Source organism: Hyperolius riggenbachi, chromosome 3 (genome assembly GCF_040937935.1).
Source record: "Hyperolius riggenbachi isolate aHypRig1 chromosome 3, aHypRig1.pri, whole genome shotgun sequence".
NCBI classification, from domain to species: Eukaryota; Metazoa; Chordata; class Amphibia; order Anura; family Hyperoliidae; genus Hyperolius; species Hyperolius riggenbachi.
In genome coordinates, this window is record NC_090648.1 from 271,029,410 (window position 1) to 271,054,944 (window position 25,535).

The window sequence follows — 25,535 nt, forward strand, 5'->3', positions numbered from 1 at the left end:
ATTTATTTTCCTGGACCATTTTTTCCTATAATCTACAGATCTAGATAACATAATTTTATTATTGCACTGTTATAAACAAACCTATGGAGGTTTAGTTAGTTTTCAGCTGAGCTGCAGCCAGGCAGTTCTGGCTTCCCTGCATGCGTTCAGCTGCTATTCACCACCACTGGAATAGCACATGTTTGCAAATGTAAATAGCAAGGTGACTAACAGTTATCACACAAGATAAAAAAGTTTTGTGCCCAAAAAACCCCTTAAAAAACAAAAACAAAAAAGCACTAAATTATTATTCTTTATTTTTTTTTGTAGTAGAAGTGTGAACTTATTTCATGCATTTGTATTTTGCCGCATATGATTGTGTTTGATTGGAAGCAGCAAGTTTTATTTTACTTTATTTATCCAGTGTTCTTAAGGCTGCTTACACACAGGGACGTTACAGGCGCACGTTAGTGCGCCTGTAACGCTCCCCCAACGCACAGCAATGTAACACAAGTGGGCTGTTCACACAGCCCACGTTGCGTTACATGTAACGCTGCACATTGTCCGGAAAGTGCAGCATGCTACGGCGTTAGAGCGGCTATAGCCGCGTTAGACTGTTTGCACATGCTCAGTGGGGGGCAAAGAGGAGGCGGGGAGAGCCAACTACAGTAGCCGCGCACATGGCTACTTAATATTCACTGCACTGGCAGCAGCTGATTGGCCGGCGGGACCACGTGATGCGGAGTGTCTCACTCCGCATCACGTGGTCCCGCCGGCCAATCAGCGCCACTCTGGGAGACCTTATAGGGATAGAGCCGCCTAACGCGGCTCACTCTACCATCCTCTCTTGCAGCACCATACGTTGTGTTAGGTGCACGTTATGCGACTTTAACGTGGCACCTAACACAACGTCTTGGTGTGCAAGTAGCCGAATTGTATGGTTTTTAATAAAAACATGTTTCATAAATATAAAATGGAAGTTTCCACTTTAATCTACATTTTAATTGCAGCTTATTTTACCTGTTCTTTGCATTGCTATACGCATGTGGCCACCAGTAACCACAACCACACTAGAGCACACCCTTTAAACCATATAGATGTGGAGGAATGATTGGTTGGTAACAGGAATCCTAATGTATCTCTCCTTGGTTTTCTACACCTTAAAGGTAACCTAAACTGAGAAGCATATGGAATTTTCCTTTTTTAATAATACTAGTTGCCTGGCTATCCTGCTGATCCTGTGTCTCAAATACTTTTAGCCACAGCCCCTCAACAAGCATGCAGATCAGGTGCTCTGACTGAAGTTATACTGGATTGGCTATATGCTTGTTTCAAGTGTGTGATTCAGCCACTACTGCAACAAAAGATCAGCAGGACTGACAAGCAACTGGTATTATTTAGAAGGATACATCCATATCCCTCTCAGTTAAGGTTCTATTTAATACATTAAAAGAATAGTCCTTTTCTGTAATTATACATGAATGTTACTTATTTTTGGCAAGACTGATTTTTTCATAGAACACATAAAAACACATGTATTTAACCCTAGAATCCTTGATGAAATCAGTATGGGCTTGTGTATGCCCATATTTCAGATATTATAGACATTGCTGTTTTTTTAACACCTATCTGTTTTCCCTTCATGGGACACTAAAAAGTAAGTTGAAATGCCTGCTGTCTGTTCTGATAAGGAGATTGCCTTCGCAATCCAGTACTTTCCTACTCTTATGCTAGGTACAAACAATGAGATTTTTTGGCAGATTTACTGCCAGATCAATTATTTCCAACATGTCCGATCTGATTTCCGCTCGATTTTCCGTTCACTTCTATGGATATGTTGGAAATTATTGATAAAGAAGCAATCATTAACCATCTGCATTTACAGCAAGCTGGAACTCTAGTAATGATAACAACTGGATTCCAAATTGTGTTTAGTTGCACTAATGGAGGATATTCACTTCCAAAATGGTTTGCATGCAAAAGCAATCTGTACTAAACCCTTTCACTAGCATTGAGGTTATCTCCCTTTGAAAGGGTCCCAACTTTATGCACACCAGTCAGCAAGCAAGCAAAACTTTTTATGCTCTTGAACCTGAGATTCACACTGAAGCCTGTCAGATGCTACCTTTAAAGGTAACAGCTGCCTGCACATAAATCAGTCTAAAATCTCCAGGGAGTGACAAACTGCACTGCTGATAGACTCGTCCAAAACCTGTCCGATTTTCACTACTTATTGTAATTGACTGCAACATAGGAAAAGAGTAACTTATAATGCATTGAATTACTCTGGGAGAAATGTACATTTTATATGTTTGTTTTTTAATGGACACCTGAAGAGGGATGAGGAGGCCGCCAAATGTATTTCCTTTTAAGCTTGCCTGGTAGCCCTGCTGATCCTCTTCCTCTACATTTTTTAGCCATAGACCCTGAACAAGCATGCAGTAGTTGAGGCACTTCTGATATTTTTGTCAAATCTGGCAAGATTACCTACATGCTTGTTTCTGGTGTGATTTAGACACTACTGCAGCCAAATGGATCAGAAGGCCGATAGGCAGCTAGTAATGTTTAAAATGAAATAAATATGGCAGCCTCGATATATACTTCTCGCTTCAGGTCCCCTTTAAATTTTTAATTTTTTTATGATAGTTCTCCTGTAACTCTTTTTCTCTTTTAGTAATTAGGACACTCCCAAGTCAGATAATTTTCAGCTTTTCAATAGCCTTAGTCATATGCAGCAGACAACGTGTTACCCACCTCCACCAATTACATTTTTCTGCAGATCTTAAATGCCACTATGAATGGATGACAATAGATTTGCATCTTATTTATGCACCTGACCTGTTTGTTGTACAGTCATAATTACATTTTTAACAGCACTGGGACCAGTAGGCATCATTTGTTACCATGGAAACAAAATGACATATTGTACAGGGTAGGAAACATATAACCATGAAAATGGTACAAGTGCTGAGAGATGTTTAACAGCACTTGCTTAAGCCGTGTAGATTTCGATATTAGAGTCATCATTTCCTTTCTCCCTTGTTGTATAATGTTATTATCATAAACTGCTGCATAAGTATTTTATGAAAAATATTTTTTACCTGATAGATGACAATAATTACATTTGTCTGCTCATTCGTTTTGGGCAAATGCTTATTTCTAGTGAGTTGGAAAATTTAAATTTAGAATTATTGCTAACCAAATTACCTTTATCTGCGAAAGTGCATCTGCTCACAATTACTTACAAGAAGGAGAATGAATTCATTCAGCATTTGCCTTTGCTTTTCTTGATCAGTGTAACTGGCGACTAATGCTCATAGTTTAGTGGACGATTTTTCCTCTTTGTTTAAATGCTAGTGAATCTCTAAGCCTCACAGTGCTTATTAAGCCTTGCCGTGAAAATGATGATGCTTAAAACTAATTATCAGATTTCATTATGACTTTAATTGTGTAAGAAAGTTTTCTGTCATCACTGTGAAACCATACTTATCAGGCACATACTAGTTGTCATAGCTACTTAAATTGGTGTTCCAGTTACTAGTGCTGTATTTCTCCACCGAGTATCCCCTCCACCTTTATCTTCCTGGTAGCATTATATGCATTTCAATTTGTAGCTACCAACAGCTTGAGTTTAATAGAAGAGGAACTGGTGGCAGCTGGTTAGTTGAGCAGAAGAGCTTGAAGGGGACAGGATTCCTCCATAAACTTCAGGAAACTTCTATCTACAATATGGTCATACTGCTAATCCAAAAGAGAAACCCTGACGACTTCAGAATACAGTATTTTAAAGATCCATTTATTGACTCCTAACATTTAGCTTGATTATGACTAATGTTATGGGGGTTTCAGGAGACCCATGTAAACATTAACCAGAGCAGGGATGCTTATCTCATCGCTCCTTGTTCAGTGTTATATGATTACAGGATAAACCCTCACTCTTGTTAAATGGACACCCACCAGGCACTGGGATTTACCCAATAAATCTTCATACCCAACAGCAGTCGAAACCTGAGCTCTAGAAATAGAAGGGGTCCTATTTCACCTTTCCATCTCTGAGCCACATCCTTCTGCTGGTGGCTTAAGCCACTTTAAGGGGGAGAGGTCATGCTTATTTTTTTCTCCTTAGCTCTCCATGGAGCTGAACATTTTTGTGCCATGGAAGGCTTATGAGTTACATCTGCTGATCAAGTTATCTCAGCTAACCACAGTTAACTCAGTCTTAATGCATAACATTGCACTGGAGGTAAAAGTCATACTGTATGAAACTTTTTCTGTGCAGTCCCTGGCTACCAGTAACATATGCTAACTGCAATGTCTCTGCATCAACCCCCAAATGTCCTGTAGCTTCAAGCATAGGAAGCTGTAACACAATAATCTATGTCATTAACATAAGAGCTTTATTATAGGCATGTAAAGCTTTAATATTTTGCATTGGTTTATTCTCCCAGTGGGAATAGGTATTATTGGAATAAGGAATATGTTAAGGTTTATGCCTATAATACTGATATGATATTGATCTCTTTCAGTGGCAGAAACAAACAATATCTATACTCTTTAAAAGTATTTGTAGTTTGTTACGGCATTTTAATATCAATAGAAAAGAAACTATGCCAGAGTACTCAGCATGCCTTTTTTGCAAAAAGTGAAGTAACAGTGATATATTGTAGTATTCTTAAAGGACCACTATCGCAAATAAAGTAGACAATTAAAGAGGAACTCCAGCCTAAACAAACATACTGTCATTAAGTTACATTAGTTATGTTAATTAAAATAGATAGGTAATATAATCTCTTACCCACACTGTTTTACAAGAACAGGCAAATGTTTGATTTCATGATGGCAGCCATCTTTTTGGTTGAAATGAGGTGACAGGAAGCATAAGACACAGTTCCAACTGTCCTGTGTCCTGAGCACCTCTCCCAGTTGCTAGGCAACGTGAATAACAACATAGGAAATCCCATCGTTCCCTGCACAGCATCAGGGAAAAAAAGCCTGGGCTTTTTGTCTTTGATGGGTGGAGCTTAGCTAAAAATGCAGCTAAAAATGATGCTTTGGTAAGAAAAACCAACTTCTGATGCTGTGAAACTGTTAAAGAAACACCAAGCCTTTTCAGTTCTGCTGAGTAGATTTTTAGTCCGGAGGTTCACTTTAAAGAACCAACAGGTTTTGAGCCAGTCCATCTCTTCATGGGGGATTCTCAGCATTTCCTGAACAGCAGTTGGGAAGTCTTACTGACAAAATAGTGTGCAAGTGTGTAGTGAGGCCGGCTGGTATCTTACTATCTTGGCAGTTAAACCGCTGTTCAGGAAATGTTGTTGAGAACAAAGAAAATCCTGAGAATCCCGTATGAGGAGATGGGCTGGCCCAAAATCTGTCGTTTCTGTCAGATTTTAACTGCCTACTTTTTTTGCGATAGTGGTCATTTAACAGGAACCTAAGGTGAGAGTGATGTGGATGCTGCCATTCTTTTCATCTTTTTAAACAATTTGAGTTGCCTGGCCATCTTCCTGATCCTGTGTCTCTAATACATTTAGCCATGGGCTCTGAACAGTGTACGTATTATCTGGGCGGTGGTCACCTAGGCATGAGTAGAAGCTAAGAGACGGCTCTCCCTGTGTTGGGTAAAGTAGGAGAATATAACAAATCTATTCAGATACATAATTTGGGGTCTGGCTATTGCCGGCATCCAAATTACAAAGATTTAAGGAGAAATACCCCTGCGATACTATAGCTGTAATAACATTAGTCAGGCAATACGTGGCGGGATGACCTGACTCACCCGAACAAGCATGCAGAAGAGGTATTTCTGACTGGATTAGCCCTATGCTTGTTGCAGGTGTGTGATTCATAAACAACTGGAGCCAAAGAGATCAGCAGGATACCAGGCAACTGGTATTGATGAAAAGTAATTAAATATGGCAGCCTCCAAATCATTCTCACCTCAGGTTCCCTTCAAAGAAAGGGAACGGTCTATGTTAAAGTGTGCCAGAGATGATTAACAATATAAATACAAGTCCAGATTTTAATGCAGTCTCCTAAACCACTTTGAGACTTGCAATCTCTGGCCCCTTAACTAACTGACGACCGGGTAACGCCCATGGGCGTGACCACGGCGGCAGCCCCAGGACCGCCTAATGCTGATTGGCGTCAAGTCCTGGGGCTACAGTGCGCAGCTGTCTATTTACATGTACAGCGCTGCGATCGGCAGCAGTGCTGTACCAGGGACAGCCGTGTGACACAGCTGTCCCCTCCATATGCTGTTAAGTGATCGGCTGTCATAGGCTGAAGCCTATGACAGATGATCACGCTGATTGGCTGGCAGGGGGAAGTAGGGAGGGAGCAGGGAAATCTATAAAAAAACATTTTATTAAAAAAAAAAGCAATAAATATTTATTAAAAAAAAATAAACACTTAGGGGGCTGGGGGGATCAGACCCCACCAACAGAGAGCTCGGTTGGTAGGGAGAAAGGGGGGGAATCACTTGTGTGCTGTGTCGTGTGGCCCTGCAGCTTGGCCTTAAAGCTGCAGTGGCCCATTTAGTTAAAATTGGCCTGGTCTTTAGGGGGGGTTTAACACTGCGGTCCTCAAGTGGTTAAGGACCGGAGATTCTTTTTTTGCACAAAACGAGCAGTGATCACTGAGATTGGCTCACAGTGATCGTGGGGTCAGGAGCCAAGAAATTACCAAGAAATTACAGAGATACGGAGCTCTGCTGTCAGCATGACAGCAAAGTCAGCGGGTTGCAGCATTGCAGTGTCAGCATGGACAATGGGAGCAGTGTGTATGTGCCAATCTACACCCTGCTAGGGATAAATGGGGTGTAAATTTCAACTAGCCCATTCCGGAAGTGGTTAACCTATCAATTTGAAAATATTTTTTAAACCGTCCAAAATGATCAAATTCAAACTGAATAAATTTAAATGTTTTGCCTCTAACATTAAATGAAAAGATCAAATTTGATCTAAAATTATTAACCTTAAAGAGGAACTGTCATGAAAATCTTAAAATTTAAAACCCATACAAATAAGAAGTACATTTCTCACAGAGTAAAATGATCCATAAATTACTTTTCTCCTATGTTGCTGTCACTTACAATAGGTAGTAGAAATCTGACATTACCGATAGGTTTTGGGCTAGTCCATCTCTTCACGGGACATTCTCAGCATGACCTTTATTCTTTATAAAGGCATTCCCTGAAAATAATTAATACAAAAATGCTGGCCAGCCTCCCTGCGCACTACACACTATTTTGGCAGTTGGACAGAGCAACTGCCATTCACTAAGTGCTTTTAAAAAGAAAGAAAACCCTGAGAACCCCCATATGAAAAGATGGGCTAGTCCAAAATTTGTCAGTAATGTCTGATTTCTACTACCTACTATAAGTGACAGCAACATAAGAGAAAATTCATTTATTGATCATTTTACTCTTGGAGAAATGTACTTCTTATTTGTATGGGTTTTAAATTTTAAGATTTTAAGACATTTCCTCTTTAAGTGATTTAATAGGAACTCCAGTGAAAATAATAAAAAAAGTGCTTAATTTTTATGATAATTATGTATCTTTCCTATCCCTGATGTCCATTCTGACATTTATCACATGGTGACATTTTTATTGCTGGCAGGTGATGTCAGTGGAAGGAGATGCTGATTGCTTTTTTGGCAATTGGACCCAGCTGTAGACAGCTGTTATTTCCCACAATGCAATGAGGTTCACAGACAGGAAATTGTCAGAACCATGGTATTGACATCACACTGTAGGAGGGATTTCACCACAATATCAGCCATACATACCCCCATGATGATCCGTTTGTGAAAAGTAAAAGATTTCTCATGGGAAAGGAGGTATCAGCCACTGATTGGGTTGAAGTTCAATTCTTGGTCACGGTTTCTCTTTAACTTCCCACATCCCAGTACAATGTTGAATCGATGTGAATTTTGAAGTTCAAAAGTACCTTTTAGGAATCGCATTTGAGATGTTTGTGGCTAATATGAGGCTTGATATTACTGGTATTTATAAGCCAGTTAGCTTTTTTTATATTGGATTCAGTTATTGCCTAAACAATGGGGAAAGCAAGTTGGAGTTGTTGATGATGGCTGCTTTGTTACTTGCACAGGATTACCTGTTATTGACAGTTATATGTAACTATTGTTTTTCTTTGCACCAGTTTTTACATAATGGCTAAATAATACTGTGTTTAGCTACGAAAAAATAGAGCAGTGTTACTCACAGAAAATATATGTCAGAGTGTGTTTTTATGTTTAGGCTACTTACATCAGTAAGCTTAGCCTAAGAATTCTCAGTTATTACGATCCTCTGCTTATAACTACCAAATTCTTCTAGCACAATGCCGCTAAACATAACACTAGCGGCATAGATACAGAGACTTAAAAGCATAGGAAAGCCTATTTATAGATGTTATTGTTTGTGGAGTAGCTTGAAGTCTCTCATTCATTATGTTATTAGTGTGTAATAATGTGAAGAGTCTCGAGATGTAACAAGTGGTTTTCTTCTTGTTTTCAGAACAAGTGCATAGACACTTACATCAGTATGAGGTTGAATACCTGCAATTTGCTTTCCGTTGGATGAATAATCTTCTGATGAGAGAAGTTCCCCTGCGGTGTACCATCAGGCTGTGGGATACTTACCAGGTGAGTCCGAGCAGCAGGTTACCCGCTTGCTGTTACTTTCAGGTGCGTAAACACCTGCTCATGAGTTTTCCATCACATCAGCACATGTGGAGGTGACATAAAAACTGTGCATGTCATTATCTTTTGAAACAGCGCAAACAGCATTCTACGCATTAAAGAGTGTTATCAGACCAAGATAAATACACACAGCTTGGGCTATAGGCATCAGTTTATGTTGCAAATCAATAACTTTATCCAACTTGATCAGCTTTAATAGATCATCATAGCTAATCCTTAAAGCCCATTTCCACTTAAAGGGACTCCGAGCTGAAGTAAAAAAAGAAAGTTTTGCTCACCCGGGGCTTTTTCCAGCCCAGTGCTGGTTGGGAGGTCCCACGACGGCATCCTGGCTCCTCTCCTAGTCCCCGCTCCGGAATGGCTGACCGGCCGCAGCCCGGGCGACACTCTGCTGAGTGTCGGGCTGTTCCTTCCGCGTATGACACGGCTGGCGTCACACGCCCGATGCTTTGCGTCATCACGGCGGCCGGCATGGCAGTACGGCGCATGCGCTCTTTAATCGCGCATGCGCAGTACTTTCACGCCGGCCGCCGTGATGACGCGAGGTGGCCGGCGTGTGACGTCAGCCGCGTCATACGCGGAAGGAACAGCCTGACACTCAGCAGAGTGTCGCCCGGGCTGCGGCCGGTCAGCCATTCTGGAGCGGGGACTAGGAGAGGAGCCAGGACGCCGTCGTGGGACCTCCCGACCAGCACTGGGCTGGAAAAAGCCCCGGGTGAGTACAACTTTCTGTTTTTACTTGAGCTCGGAGTCCCTTTAAAACTTTTTAGTTACCATTGGAAAAGCCAAAAGACCCTACTAAATCATTTAGTAGGGTCTGTTGCCTCACTCGCATTACAACTCTTAATTTTACCACTCTATATTTAATTTGAAAACAAATCTTCACGCATCCTTTTAGCTCTGATATACTCACTTTTTATGCCCATTATTTTAATTTTATTAAAAAAAGAAAAGTAACATTGAAGGAAGGAACCAAAGTATGATTTCAAATTTGAAAATGTCCTTTGCTCATGAATTGTTCCTGGATTGCATATCTTATCTGGGTTTTTTTGCCCATAGACTTTATAGCTTTAAAGTGTCAAGGTGCTTGGTACAATATGTTTTCTGCATTCTCCATTACATTTTGTCCATTCATGGTCTGGATGTTTGAGGGAAAATCTCTCAATAGAGGATAAAACAGCAGTTAAACACCACGATGTATCATTTGCATACTTTTCAGAGCTACAGTTTTTTAAAAATATATCACAATTTTCAATTATATTATTTATGACTGATCCTTTTAGAACTTATTGTCTTACTGTCTTGTTGCGCTTAAAGTGAACCTCCAGACTAAAAACCGACTCAGCAGCACTGAAAAGGCCTGGTGTTTATTTAACAGTTTCACAGCATCAGAACTTTATTTCTCTTCTACAAGCCTCAATTTTAGCTGCACAGAAAAAAAACTGCCTGGGCATTTTTCCCCTGATGATGTGCAAAGCATGATGGGATTTCTGATGTTGTTGTTCTCGTTCTGCTGTTTTGGTGCAATTTTTTTTTTTTTACATCTTGAATTTGACATTTGAAGCCTAACACATGCAGCTGGGAGGGGTTATCAAGACACAGGACAGTTGGAACTGTGTCTTATGCTCCCTGTCACCTCATTTCAACCAAAAAGATGGCTGCCCCCATGACAAAGATGGCAGCCCCCATGAATCACAAACATTTGCCTGTTCTTTTAAAACAGGGTGGGTAAAAAATTATATTACCTATCTATTCTAATTAACATAACTAATGTAACTTAATGACAGTATGTTTGTTTAGGCTGAAGTTTCCCTTTAAACTAAGCGAACTAGCAATTAGGAATAGCTCATGTATCATCTTAGAACCTATGTAAATTGTGAATACATAATGTACTTTTGACAGGATTGCTATTCCTAAAAATCTAAGTAGAGGTTTAGAAACAGTTTAAGAACAATGCCCCAACTTGCTGTTATGTTAATGTCAGAAGGTTTTGACTGTTTGCATCATGTGCTAGTTTCTTCTATCTTGTAGGGATTCCAGTGACCTTATATCTGTGAGGAATATGCAAGTAATAATTTTAAATGTCTTAAAGTGGTATAAAGCTCAAAATTGCATTTCTGCTCGAAAACACTGGACACGGGAAAAATAATAGAAAAACCATAAAATACTAATATAAAGTCACTGGAAGGCAAAGTCACACTAACTGAGAACATTGCAGGTTGGTGGACAAATTATTACATTGTCTGTTAATTAAGGGTCCATTTCCACTAGGATATTACACTTAGCATGAACATTTTTGCTTTTTTCATGGAATTTTTAATGCAAATTTGTGTATGTGTCTAATGCTACATACACACTTGAGATAAAAGTATTTGGAAAAGGCAAGATCACAGACCAATTTTACCCCATTCCATGTAGTATGAAAGCATACTCTACACAGTCTATTCTATTGAGCTGAACTCCCCATCAGATAAAATCTTTGCAAGATGCTGTGCACAAAGATGCTGTACACATTCAAAAGTTCAGGATCTGCAAAAAATCTGTTCTTGCAAAAGATCCGTTCCTACAAAATGCATTTATATTCTATATCTGCAGATCCTCATACACACCTCGTTTAACAGACCTTTATCTGCAGATCAGATCCACCAGGATGGATCTTCAGATCTGCAGATGATTGTCAGATATGCAGATGAATGTCTGTCAAACAAGGTGTTTATGAGGATCTGCAGATATCATAGAATATGAATGCATTTTTCAGGAACAGATCTTTTACAGATAATGATCTTTTGAGTGTGTACGGGCATCTTTGTGTGCAGCATCTTGCAAATATTTTATCTGATGGGGAGTGCAGCTCCATAGAATAGACTGTGTAGAGTATGGCTCTCATACTACATGGAAGGGGGTAAAATTGGTCCGTGATCTTGCCTTTTCCAAAGACTTTTATCTCAAGTGTGTATGTTGCCTAACAGTCATTACAGGGGAAGCAGATGCGTGGTACAGAAATCTGCAGCATGCAATTCAGATTTTTTTTTATGCATCACATTAGAAAGAACACATTTAATGGAAATGACTCCATTGACACGCATTGGTTTTAGTTTCAATGCGAATAAACAAATTGCGTTTTTTGCACTTAGTGGAAACAGTCCCTAAAGATAGCCATACATCAGGCGACTTGGCTGACGATCAACCATTCGATTTTATTATTGTAATCGGATGAAAATCTGTGCCGTCAAGTGCATGCCGACTGACAATGTGACCAATTTTGGGCTGAAATTGGTTGCATTAGTCCAGGGATGTCAAACCGATCCTACGAAGGCCAAAGTCCTCACACATTTTTGATACAGCTCAAATTAATTGATGGGTCTGAATCAGGAAAGGTGGGGTCCATCAGGTAGAACATATTCCTCTCTTTCTCAGTCCATCCTAAACACTGACATGGATCTGGCCCTCCAGGCCTGGAGTTCGACACCTGTGCATTAGTCGATCAGACAAGCTGGAACATATAGGGCCAACTTGCTTTATCTGGTGTGCGGCAGTAATAGCTAGTGATATCAGGATGAGCTTAATGCTTAATGTCCTCTCCAGTGCCAAGTGTAAGCTATACATTACCTGTCTGCGGCCTCAGCTTGCTCCGGCCTTCCTCCACTGCCCATAGATGTGCGCCCCATGTGGCTGCCTAGTAAGGGCGCTTGTGTGACGTCAGATGTCACACATGCGCCCACCTTACTAGGCAACCGCGTGGCACGTGTGTCTGAATAGGGGAGGAAGACCGAAGCAAGCGGAGGCCGCGAACAGCTAATGTATCACTTGTACTGTACTGGGCACTGGGGTTACATTAGACATTAGGGCGGGCAGCATTGTGTTGGTGTGTTGGAATGCGGTATCACAAGGCAGATTCCTATTCAGTTTCAGCATAACATTGATTAGGAATCGGCCTGCAGTGTATGGACAGCGGATTTGTCTCTTGGTCGAATCTGACCATCATCGCTAGATGGATGGGTACCTTAAGTATTTGAAAAGCAAATAAAGCAGAAAAAAATCTGCTCCCCTGGATACAACGGAAGCTTCTCAGCTTTATTTACTCTGCAAATACAGCTGAACACAATCTGATCATTTTGGAATGGCATTTGCAATGCTATCAGGAGAAGGAGAAAGGAGTGAGGAGAAAATTCAATAGGTCTTTACCTGTTACCAGGTTATCAGCAGTCATAAAGAAAACAAGTGAGAGTGAAATAATGTAATGTGCATAATTAGATTTTTAAAGCCAGTGGGTACTAGTTTAAAAATAGAAAAGTCGGATACTCACCTAAGGAGAGGGAAGGCTCGGTCCTAATGAGCCTTCCCTCTCCTCTCCCGGTGCCCTCGGTGCTGCGCTGGCTCCTCCGTTCGCGTCCACCGCCGCAGGGACTTCAGAGGTCTTCGGGAGCACTTGGGCTTCCGAAGACGGGCCGCTCCATACAACGCACGCGCGAGTGCGTCATAGAGGGCGCTCGCACATGCGTAGTAAGGAGCGGCCCGTCTTCGGGAGCCAGTGTGCTCCCGAAGGCTTCCGAAAGCTCCCTTCGGCATGCGGAAGTGGCAGTATTTGACCGAACTGGTCGAATACTGCCACGGGGGATCCTGCGCGGGACCGGGCACCGGGAGAGGAGAGGGAAGGCTCATTAGGACCGAGCCTTCCCTCTCCTTAGGTGAGTATCCGACTTTTTTATTTTTAAATTGGTAAACACTCACTTTAAACCTAAAACTCAACATGGGATTCCAGAACAGTCCTAATTCAGGTTACTACTACAGTTACACATGGTTATTTCACTCTCGTCTATTTCCTTTCATGTTCACAGTGATTAACATAATAATTAAATAAGTGACACATTGGTATTACTGTAATAGGTCTACAACAGGTCTGAAGGTGACATTTTATTAGTGACAAGCACACTGAGAATGTAGGAAATTATCATCTCTTACAGCTGTTTGCATAATGTATCACTAAGAAAACATTTTTTTATTTTTTTTACTTTAAATTTTTTGCTGGCAACAAACATGGCAGGCTAATGTCATCTGTTTTCTCCAAACCAAGAGTTACATAGTGTTAAGAGCAAGAGTAAATATAAATTCAATATATTGCCTAAGCATCCACTCACACAACATAGCAATAGCTAAAAAAAAATGTGCCATCTGATGGCTTTGTTTGTTGCCTGCATCAGAAATGCAATCAAAATGTAATGTTTTGTGTGTCCTTATTGGTGATAGTATCCCTTTAAATTTTCAAGTACATAAAGCCAATAGCAGATATCTCCAAGGAGCTGTTTGTAGGAATTCTCTGGACAAGCAAGATAACACAGCTTGTTAAATTGAATAGTAAATGTTATGTTTCCCAGTGAAAACATTATCAGATTGAATTCTGTTGTGCAAGGGCACATTCTCATTATGTTTGCTCTAATCTACATTGATGTATAAATAAGCAAGTAGTTGTGTTCATAGTGCGGTGTGCAAAGCACTATGCTTTGTTGCTGTTACATAGATGTTATTATAAACAGGACTGTATGTATAAATGAGAGCTCTTGAGCTGTTTAGGATTTGGTGTACTAAAACACAATGGTCTGTGCTCCCAGTGCCACCCTTTTCAAGAGTCAGGGCAGCACGGTGGCGTAGTGGTTAGCTCTCTCGCCTTGCAGCGCTGGGTCCCTGGTTCGAATCCCAGCCAGGGCACTATCTGCAAAAGAGTTTGTATGTTCTCTCTGTGTCTGCGTGGGTTTCCTCCGGGCACTCCGGTTTCCTCCCACATTCCAAAAACATACAGATAAGTTAATTGGCTCCCCCTAAAAATTGGCCCTAGACTATAGTACTTACACTACATAATATAGACATATGGCAATGGTAGGGATTAGATTGTGAGCTCCTTTGAGGGACAGATAGTGACAAGATATATATATATATATATATATATATATATATATATATATACACTGTACAGCGCTGCGTAATATGTCGGCGCTATATAAATACTAAATAATAAATAATAATAAATAATAAAAAGAGTCGTAGGAGTAGTTTGTTTGTTTAGTTGTCTGCTAGATAATCTAAAATGGTGGCCATCCCATTTGATACTGTATGAAAGGTTTTGCTTTTATTAACATGTAACAGATGGATTGTGACACTTGTCTTGACTGCATATTTCAGGCACACAACCATTAAGTGTTATTGCATGAACGAACCATAAACATTTGAGAAGATACCTTTACGCTACCATGTATTATTTATTATATTTATAAAGCAACAGCATATTACACAGCGCTGGATAATAAATACATAAAATGGTACAAAGGATAGAGTGGCTTGCAAAAGTATTCGGCCCCCTTGAAGTTTTCAACATTTTGTCACATTACTGCCACAAACATGAATTAATTTTATTGGAATTTCATGTGAAAGACCAATACAAAGAGGTGTACACGTGAGAAGTGGAACGAAAATCATACACGATTCCAAACATTTTTTACAAATCAATATCTGCAAAGTTGGGTGTGCGTAATTATTCAGCCCCCTTTGGTCTGAGTGCAGTCAGTTGCCCATAGACATTGCCTGATGAGTGCTAATGACTAAATAGAGTGCACCTGTGTGTAATCTAATGTCAGTACAAATACAGCTGCTCTGTGTCGGCCTCAGAGGTTGTCTAAGAGAATCTTGGGAGCAACAACACCATGAAGTCCAAAGAACACACCAGACAGGTCAGGGATAAAGTTATTGAGAAATTTAAAGCAGGCTTAGGCTACACAAAGATTTCCAAAGCCTTGAACATCCCACGAAGCACTGTTCAAGCGATCATTCAGAAATGGAAGGAGTATGGCACAACTGTAAACCTACCAAGACAAGGCCGTCCACCTAAACTCACAGGCCAAACAAGGAGAGCGCTAGTCAGAAATGCAGTCAAGAGGCCCATGGTGACTCTGGACGAGCTGCAGAGATCTACAGCTCAGGTGGGAGACTCTGTCCATAGGACAACTATTACTCGTGCACTGCACAAAGTTGGCTCTTATGGAAGAGTGACCAGAAGAAAGCCATTGTTAAGAGAAAAGCATAAATCCTGTTTGCAGTTTGCCACAAGCCATGTGGGGGACACAGCAAACATGTGAAAGAAGGTGCTCTGGTCGGATGAGACCAAAATGGAACTTTTTGGCCAAAATGCAAAACGCTATGTGTGGCAGAAAACTAACACTGCACATCACTCAGAACACACCATCCCGACCGTCAAATATGGTGGTGGCAGCATCATGCTCTGGGGTTGCTTCTCTTCAGCAGGGACAGGGAAGCTGGTCAAAGTTGATAGGAAGATGGATGGAGCCAAATACAGGGCAATCTTGGAAGAAACAATGTGGTATATCAGGTGAACAGCTTCTCAGGTCAATGGAGGCCTGGACATATGCCGGTGCTGGGTCTCAGCTGGAGTGCTCACAGCTACAATTGCATCTAGAAGAAGAACGAGACGGCACACCACTGGCTGCAAAAAGTTGCTGTGTATTGCGGGCAAGACACTACATGTAGTGTCTTGCCCGCAATACACAGCAACTTTTTGCAGCCAGTGGTGTGCCGTCTCGTTCTTCTTCTAGATGCAATCTTGGAAGAAAACCTCTTGGAGTCTGCAAAAGACTTGCGACTGGGGTGGAGGTTCAACTTCCAGCAGGACAATGACCCTAAACATAAAGCCAGGGCAACAATGGAATAGTATCAAACAAAACATATCCATGTGTTAGAATGGCCCAGTCAAAGTCCAGATCTAAATCCAATCGAGAATCTGTGGCAAGATCTGAAAACTGCTGTTCACAAACACTGTCCATCTAATCTGACTGAGCTGGTGCTGTTTTGCAAAGAAGAATGGGCAAGGATTTCAGTCTCTAGATGTGCAAAGCTGGTAGAGACATACCCTAAAAGTTTGGCAGGTGTAATTGCACTAAAAGGTGGTTCTACAAAGTATTGACTCGGGGCTGAATAATTACGCACACCCCACTTTGCAGTTATTGATTTGTAAAAAATGTTTGGAATGATGTATGATTTTCATTCCACTTCTCACGTGTACACCACTTTGTATTGGTCTTTCACGTGTAATTCCAATAAAATTGATTCATGTTTGTGGCAGTAATGTGACAAAATGTGGAAAACTTCAAGGGGGCCGAATACTTTTGCAAGCCACTGTATGTTAGGAGAAAATAGAACAAGCTCTATCTCACCTGTATAGATGGTGCTGTGTGCATGTTGGAGGGTTCTGGAAAGCCAGTTCAGCCCAGAAACGAAAAATCTACACACCTTCTGTAAGATTAAATGTAAAAAAACTTTATTGGTGATCCATTAAAATACAGCACAAAACATGGCAGCAATTCATTGTATATGTTACGGCCAGAACCCGAAGTGTGGCCACTTCGGGTTCTGGCTGGCTACTTCGGGCTCTGGCCAGTCAATGTGCGAAGTGGCCGCTGCGCTGCGGCCAATGTTAGAAATGGAATGTTTCCTGTTAAGATTAATGTATTTTCTTGGCCGTCTCTGGCCAAATGTAGCAAATGTTAGTTAATTTAATTAAATCAAGCCGGCGGCAATGTAACGGATGAAGCCGCCGGCTTCCGTTCTCTCTCCTCCCCCCTGCCTCTCTCTCCTCCCCAATACTGGCAGCCGGGGGGGTCATGCGTGTCCCCCCAGAGTCGTTCGTCGCGGCAGGCAATCCTGCTGTTCCTTCCTGCAGAGCGGGTGCTGGAAGAAGCAATGTCTGCAGCCTCTCCGCTCTGCTTTTCTGCAGCCACGAACGACTCTCGGGGACACGGGCCTCCCCCGGCTGCCCATAGGAGAGAGAGGCAGGGGGGAGGAGAGAGAGAGCTGAAGCTGGCGGCTTCATCCGTTACATTGCCGCCAGCTTCATTTCATTAAATTGACTAACATTTACTACATTTGGCCAGAGACGGCCAAGCAAATACATTAATCTTAACAGGAAACATTAAATTTCTAACATTGGTCGCAGCGCAGTGGCCACTTCGCACATTGACCGGCCAGAACCCGAAGTGGCCGGCCAGAACGCTAAGTGGCCACACTTCGGGTTCTGGCCGTAACATATCTAAATAAAAAAGTGGACCTAACACTTAAATACCAATAGCTCCACCCTCTCCACTTGTAATGGAAGTGGTATGGTTCTTAATGTGATAATAATTACATACAAGGGAGTTGTGTGTTGCATAGGGTAGAATTGAAAATATATACATGCATAGAAAATATAAGATATAAAAGCATACAGAAAATCCTGCAGTAACAAATCGCAAGCAGGACATCATATTTGAATACAGTATAGTACTAAAAGCAGGACTGCTGAATACCATGTACCCCAAAGGAATAACCTCTATAGCCAGAACATATCCCAACATAGATGGCAGAGCATAATACCAGAGTGACCTGGGGACTGCACAAACAGGTTTACATGCCACCGATGATTGAGGCTTGCGGGTACTCTTGTGCCCATCTTAAAAATGTATTAAATATCATGTTCCAATCATTTTGTTAGACAGTAGGGACAGTTTGGCAAAGGTTGTTGGAGGACTGGAGGGGGTGGCTTGGTGTATATCTTTGAACAAGCTCAGAGATGTAGGTAGGGCAGGTTTTGTGCACAGATTTATAAGTGAAGCACAGATTCTTGAAACTCATCCTGAAGCGGATAGGTTGCCAGAACAGAAATTTACATTAGGGGGATGTGGATGTGAAGCGGTGAGAAAAATGGGTGAGTCTGGCAGCCACCTTCAGGGATTTACAGAGAGGGGATGTGAATATGGAGTGGTGAGAAAATTTAAAGAGTCTGGCCGCCACATTCATGACTGATTGAAGGGGGCAAATGTGGTTTAAGGGGAGGCCAGACAGAAGGGAGTTGCATTAAAGAGAATCTGTATTGTTAAAATCACACAAAAGTAAACATACCAGTGCGTTAGGGGACATCTCCTATTACCCTCTGTCACAATTTCGCCGCTCCCCGCCGCATTAAAAGTGGTTAAAAACAGTTTTAAAAAGTTTGTTTATAAACAAACAAAATGGCCACCAAAACAGGAAGTAGGTTGATGTACAGTATGTCCACACATAGAAAATACATTCATACACAAGCAGGCTGTATACACCCTTCCTTTTGAATCTCAAGAGATCATTTGTGTGTTTCTTTCCCCCTGCATCTCTCATGCACTGAAGTTTCAGGCTGCTCTTTTCTTCCTGCAAACAGCTTTGCCCTTGTCTGAATTTCGTCAGTATGTGAAAGCCCAGCCAGCTCAGAGGACGATTTATCCAGCTTGTAAAAGATAAGAGAGCAGAGAGAAGCTGCACTAATGTAAATATCACACAGGCAGTGTGCAGACAGGGCCCTGAAAGGGGGAGTTCATAGCAGAACCACAACACTGAAGAACTTGGCAGCCTTCCAGACACAGGCCGACAAGTCTGACAGGGTAAAGATACATTGATTTATTACAGAGACTGTGATAGCAGAAAGTGCTGCAGTTAGCCAGAACACATTAGAATAGCTTTTGGAACTTGTTGGATGATAAAAAACAGGATGCAATTTTTGTTACGGAGTCTCTTTAATCTAGGCATGAGATGATGAGGACATGGATGAGCAACTGTAGCTACTGTATATCTTACAGGTAAATCTCAGTTCACACTAGGAGTAGAAATGTATGGAATGTACCACAAAGAACCAACAGACATATTGACCGATTTTATGTTAAACCTATGATGTGTACAGACATTTGCCGACATGTCTATTCTGCCTGGTGTCTTTTCCATCCTTTGCAGTGACAGAACTCTCCATAGCTTATTTGTGCTGTCTGTTTCCACCTGCATAATAACTGCCATCTTGTTAGTGGTGATTGCGTTATACACAGACCAGGGATAATTCACAGAATGTTTAGCTTGCTCTGCTATACTATTACCTCAGCCTGTCAGCTGAAACAGTAAAAGAGGCACCACAACAACATCTAGTAGAATACTTTATTCAGGATACCCAATTTTGTTAATTACCCTGGTTCCAGCATCAGAAACACTTCCTATTTCTATATATTGGTAACCAGTCCTCCCAGTGATGCTTAGCCTAGGCAATTTAGCTATGCATCCATCAGCTCCAGAGCATTCTGGGAGACCAGGTGTTGTTTCTGCTCACTTCGGAACACCAAAAAAACAAACATTCCATAGTGATGCACCTCTTCAGCAGTAAAAATGTTGCCCCCTGTGATAAATGTAAAGGGGCACTATGGTGAAAAATTGTAAAAAGTAAAATATGTTCAAACATAGACAAATAAGAAGTATGTTTTTTTCCAGAGTAAAATGAGTCATAACTTACTTGTCTCCTTTGCTGCTGTCACTTACAGTAGGTAGTAGAAATCTGACAGAAGTGACAGGTTTTGGCCTAGTCCATCTCTTCATAGGGTATTCTCAGCAAGGCTTTTATTCCTTATAAAGATATTCCCTAAAAAAGATTTGAACAATGATGCTGGCCAGCTTCCCTGCTCGCTACAAATTTTTTTGGCAGTTGAACAGAGCAACTGCCATTCACTAAGTGCTTTTGAAAATAAATAAATCCCTGAGAATCCCCTATGAAGAGATGGACTAGTCCAAAACCTGTGTGGCTTCTGTCAGATTTCTACTACCTACTGTAAGTGACAGCAACATAGGAGAAAAGTAATTTATGGCTCATTTTACTCTGGAAAAAACGCACTTCTTCTTTGTTGTTTGCACATATTTAAAATTTCACAATTTTTCGCCATGTAAGAATGTACATCAGGGAGCGAATAGATTTCGCGAATGACTAATTAAAAAGAAATATTGTAAAATATAAGCAATTTTCATTAAAAAGTTGCATTCCGCAAAGTTCCTATTTAAATATCAGAATCAATTTCGTATAAGTTCTTTGTTCAGTTAACGTGCGTATGCGTCTTGACAGAATTTGTGTAAACAGGAAGTGGCCATACAAACTTAACTGCTATTTGTCTGTACAGGACTTGGACTTTTATACATTTGGAAATTTGAATATTCTGTTTCCTGTATTATTTTAAACAGGATTGTTTATTTTTTTATCCCTGGAAAAGTGTGTGTTTTTAAGAAAGGATGTGGCTGAAGTTTGTCTCCTTGTATGCAGGTTCTATATGAAAAACCTTAGCACTTTGGCTAATGAAGAAAAAAACATTGTTTTTATTTGCTGTTTTGATTTAAAATACAGTGCAGTATCTGCAAAGAAATGGTTGTGTGACAGTTTTGTACTGTGCCACAGTAGGTTAATGGGAATTGTACTGCTGGTTTGTCAGCCTTGCCTCTAGAGAGTGGTATTAGAGATCACTCAACCAAATCTATGGCAGCTAACCCTGGTCAAGCCTTTTGAGACTCTTCATGTAAACACTGATAATACATCATGTTGCAGAAACTGTTTTCTACATCCACAATTAATAGGGCCTTGAAGTAATCCCTCCTGATGATTTTCCTAATAATTTGTCCACATGGTGTATATAATTTGGCGGTGTTTTGTCTCTGTTGTTGAAGCTAAAAATGTTTTAAAGCTAATTCTGTTTAACATCCTCACTAACAAGTTTTCTTTCAAATACATGATTGAAAAGCTTCATGTATTTCCCCAAAAATTTTAGATAAAGTTGCTGCTGGCATGGTCCCTGTGCATTTCGTTTGATTACACTGCTCATTAATTGCTTAACAGTTATAGAAACCACTTGCATTCTTAAAACAGAAGGTACATTTTCAGCTTCATGTGAGCAAGAAGGTACTCCCATAATGCATCATTCAACTCAGTGAATGAATTTGATTTGTATATTCATACATTCAGCTGAAGGTATTTTGTTTGGGAATACATGAAGCTTTTCAAACCAAATGCCTTTTAAGAGGAAAACTGTGGAACATAATTGAAAGGGAAACATAAGCATAAAAAAAAACCCAGTTCAACTTGCCTGGGGCTTCTTCCAGCCCCCTACAGTAATACTGTACACGTGCCCTCATACTGTACTCTGCGGTCCTCTTGTCAACTGTATCGGTCTTCTATCAGCTGTATGCATGGACACAGGCTTCACGCTTCTCATCACACTCCCATGCACACCAGTGTCCTGCCCATGCACAGTATAGAAAAATTTACCAGCTGTGGGCCCGCGGAGTCCTAAACAGATCCTCCAGTCCCCTGCTGCGACTATGTTTCGTTTCTGCCAAATGATTAGTCGGTGGGCCACTAGGCCTGCACGGCCCTGGCAGCACATCCCCATACACGTTCACGTCCGAGAGAGTATCCTGCGCAGGTGCAGTTCAAGGTTCTCTCTTACTGCGCCTGCACAGGACGCTCACGCTGACGTGAACGTGTACAAGGATGTGCGCAGCCAGAGCCACACAAGCACAGTGGCCCGCCGACTAATCATTCAGAAGAAACAAAACTTAGTCGAGGCAGAGGACTGGAGGATCGGTTTGGCACACCGCAGGCACAGGATGGCTGCAGGGGGCTGGTCAAAGGCTCAGGTAAGTGAAACACTTTTTTTTTTTTTTTTTTTTTTTTTTTTTAATGTTCACTTTAAATTCTTAACCACTTGAGGAGCGCGGTGTTAAACCCCCCTAGTGACCAGACCATTTTTTTCCTAATTGGGCCACTGCAGCTTTAAGGGCTCACTGCAGGGCCACACACCTCAGCACATAAGTGATTCTCCCCCCTATTTCTCCCCACCAACAGAGCTCTCTGTTGATGGGGTCTGATCGCTCCCCAGATGTTTGTTTGTTTTTTATAAATATTTTATTTCTTAAATTTTTTTGTTTTATATCCCTCCCTCCCCCCGCCAACAAATCAGTGTGATCGACTGTCATAGGCTTCAGCCTATGACAGCGAATGACTTTTCTGCCTGCCAGGGGGACAGCCATGTCACACGGCTGTCAACAGTACAGCGCTGCTGTACATCGCAGCGCTGTACAACCACCATCCAACAGTCTCTGACCAGCAATCACTGCTGGGAGACTGAAGGCGGAGCTCCGTCATTCATGCGAAGATGATCTCCTGCAATCCCTGCCTGCAGCCATTCATGACAATCGGCGTGGAGTGGTCATGGGGCTGCCGCCGCGTTCACGCCAATCAGCGTGGAGCGGTTAGCTAGGAGTTAAATAAAGGAGATAGTTATGTGGAGAAATAATCAGAAGATTCAGTGTGTCTAAAATAAATAACTTTTTTCCTTGATGATTAAGGTGAGAGACATATGGAGGTTGCCATACTTATGTCCTTTTAACCACTTGAGACCAGGCCATTTTTCACAAAAAGGGCCACTGCAGCTTTAAGGCCTCGCTGCACAAGTGATTCCCCCCCCCCCCCCTTTTCTTCCCACCAACAGAGCTCTCTGTGGGGTCTGATCACTCCCCCAATGTTTTTTTTTATATAAATATTTGTTATTATTTTACTAATAAATTTTAATATTTTTTTTTCAATAATTTATTCCCGTCCCTCCCTCCCCCCACCAGCCAATCATAGCGATCGGCTGTCCGCTTCTGTCTCCCCCAGTCTCCTCCAGTACAGCGCTGCCTTAGATCGCAGCGATGTACAGCCTAATTAGACGGCGCTTTCGCCATATAACAGTCTCTGAGCGGCGATCGGAGCTCCGCCTTCCAAGCAGAGATGTGCGTGATCTCCTGATAGCCCCATTAAAAGCCGTTCACGTCGACCCACAGAGCTATCGACCCATCTCACTTTTAAATTCAGACCTCAAAATCATCACTAAAACATTAGCCAGTCGACTAAACGCTATACTACCAAGGCTAATAAATAATGACCAGGTGGGATTCATATTAAACAGACAAGCAGGAGACAACACTCGGCGAGCCATTGACCTCATCTCCCTTATGTCCCGTTTAGGTAGGCCTTCTCTGCTTCTTAGCCTTGATGCAGAGAAGGCTTTTGATCGCCTCTCATGGCCTTTTCTTTTCCACGTCCTGCAACATCAAGGATTTGACGGACCCTTTCTAAATATTCTACATTTTCTTTACTCCTCCCCCTCAGCCACCATAAAACTCCCCATGGCCTCACATACCCCCTTCCAGATCCGCAATGGCACAAGGCAGGGCTGCCCCCTCTCCCCACTGCTTTTCGCCCTTAGCATTGAACCTCTGGCCAGCGCCATACGACAGAATACAAACATTTCAGGTGTCCAGATAGAAAAACACGAATTCAAAATCTCTCTATTTGCGGATGATATCCTGCTCACTATCACAAACCCCCTTATTTCATTGCCAAACCTACACGACACTATTTCTGCCTATGAATCACTCTCAAGCTTTCGCCTAAATCAAGATAAAACAGAGGCATTACCCATTAAAATCACACCTGATCTTCTAACCTCACTAAAACAACACTACCAATACAAATGGCAAACCCACTCCCTAAAATATCTAGGCATACATCTTACGCCCACATACTCTACCTTATACAAACACAACTACCCTTCTCTCATTCAACAAATACTTAAAGACCTTCACAAGTGGACCGCCTACAAGATCTCCTGGATAGGAAGGATTTATACTTTAAAAATGAACATACTCCCAAGACTCCTTTATCTCTTTGAAACCCTACCAGTACTAGTCCCAGCCTCCCAGTTATCAATTTTGCAAGCAGCCTTCGCTAAATTTGTCTGGAATCATAAACGACCAAGAATACGAGCCTCAATCCTCCTTTCCCCTAGGGAACAAGGGGGTTTGGGGTTACCCCTCCTCCGATACTATTACCAAGCTGCACATCTCCGCCAGCTACGTGAATGGTCCAAACTTAAAGTTCACACTAAATGGGGCCTTATCGAGGCACTTACTTTACTCCCAACCTCCCTTGCCTCCCTGATTTGGTCCAATCACCCTCCTAAAATACCCTTATCTCAACTACTCCCTACTATAAAATTCACTGTACAAATCTGGAGATCAACGGCTACATCAGCTAACTTGAGATCTTCCCCCTCCCCATTAATGCCTATTCTAGGCAACCCTGCTTTCCCCCCTGGAATGTCTAGAGACTTTATGTCTAGATGGTACAACCTCAATTTCTTTAACCTGCTTAATTGGAAAGACCCTCTCACTGGCCTTTTACAATCTAGGTCCTCCCTAAAAGATAAAATACCATCCTCACCCCAATACATATTAGAATATACCCAAACAAAGCACTTCCTCCTCTCCCTACTGCGGAATTCTCCCTCCTCCTCTGTTCCCCCGCTAACACCCTTTGAACATATGTGCAACTCTGAGGGCTACCAAAAGGGTCTGATCTCTCAGATCTACACCCTGCTACATACTAAATCAGGACTAATCACCCCTGCCCACACATATATGTCCAAATGGGAATCTGCCCTATCTCAAACTATACAATTAGAGGACTGGGAGGAGATATGGGAAAACGCCAAGCACTCCTCTATGTGCATACAGATAAGAGAAAACATATACAAAGTTATGTTCCGGTGGTATCTTACTCCAGCTAAGCTTTCAAAGATATATCCAGAATCCTCTCAATTGTGTTGGAGAGGCTGCAATGAAAAGGGAAGCCTGGAACATATCTTTTGGTTTTGCCCAAAGATCTCCCCACTATGGTCTAAAGTACAACGCCTCATTCAATTAAAAACTGGGATTTTAATCCCTCTTGACCCCGTCTATATGGTCCTTGGTAAACCTCCCCCAGATACCCCCAGGCACACGATACGCTTAATCACTCACATTTTGACAGCCACTCGTCTATCAATTGCCTCATCCTGGAAAAACATTGCTCCCCCGACATTAACGGAGGTCAAACATAAGATCGAATGGACCAAAGAGATGGAAAGAATGACAGCATCACTAAGAGACAATGAATCCAG

At 41.7% G+C, this 25,535-nt stretch overlaps 1 protein-coding gene across 1 annotated transcript in view; it reads left to right on the plus strand.

The window, feature by feature from the left end:
• LOC137563632 (TBC1 domain family member 22A-like) overlaps positions 1 to 25,535 on the plus strand; it is a 640,427-nt gene that overhangs the window by 371,043 nt on the left and 243,849 nt on the right. Inside the window, exon 11 of the mRNA XM_068276327.1 lies at positions 8,501 to 8,628. Coding sequence (XP_068132428.1) covers positions 8,501 to 8,628 — 128 coding nt within the window. The remainder of the gene's footprint in view (positions 1 to 8,500; positions 8,629 to 25,535) is intronic.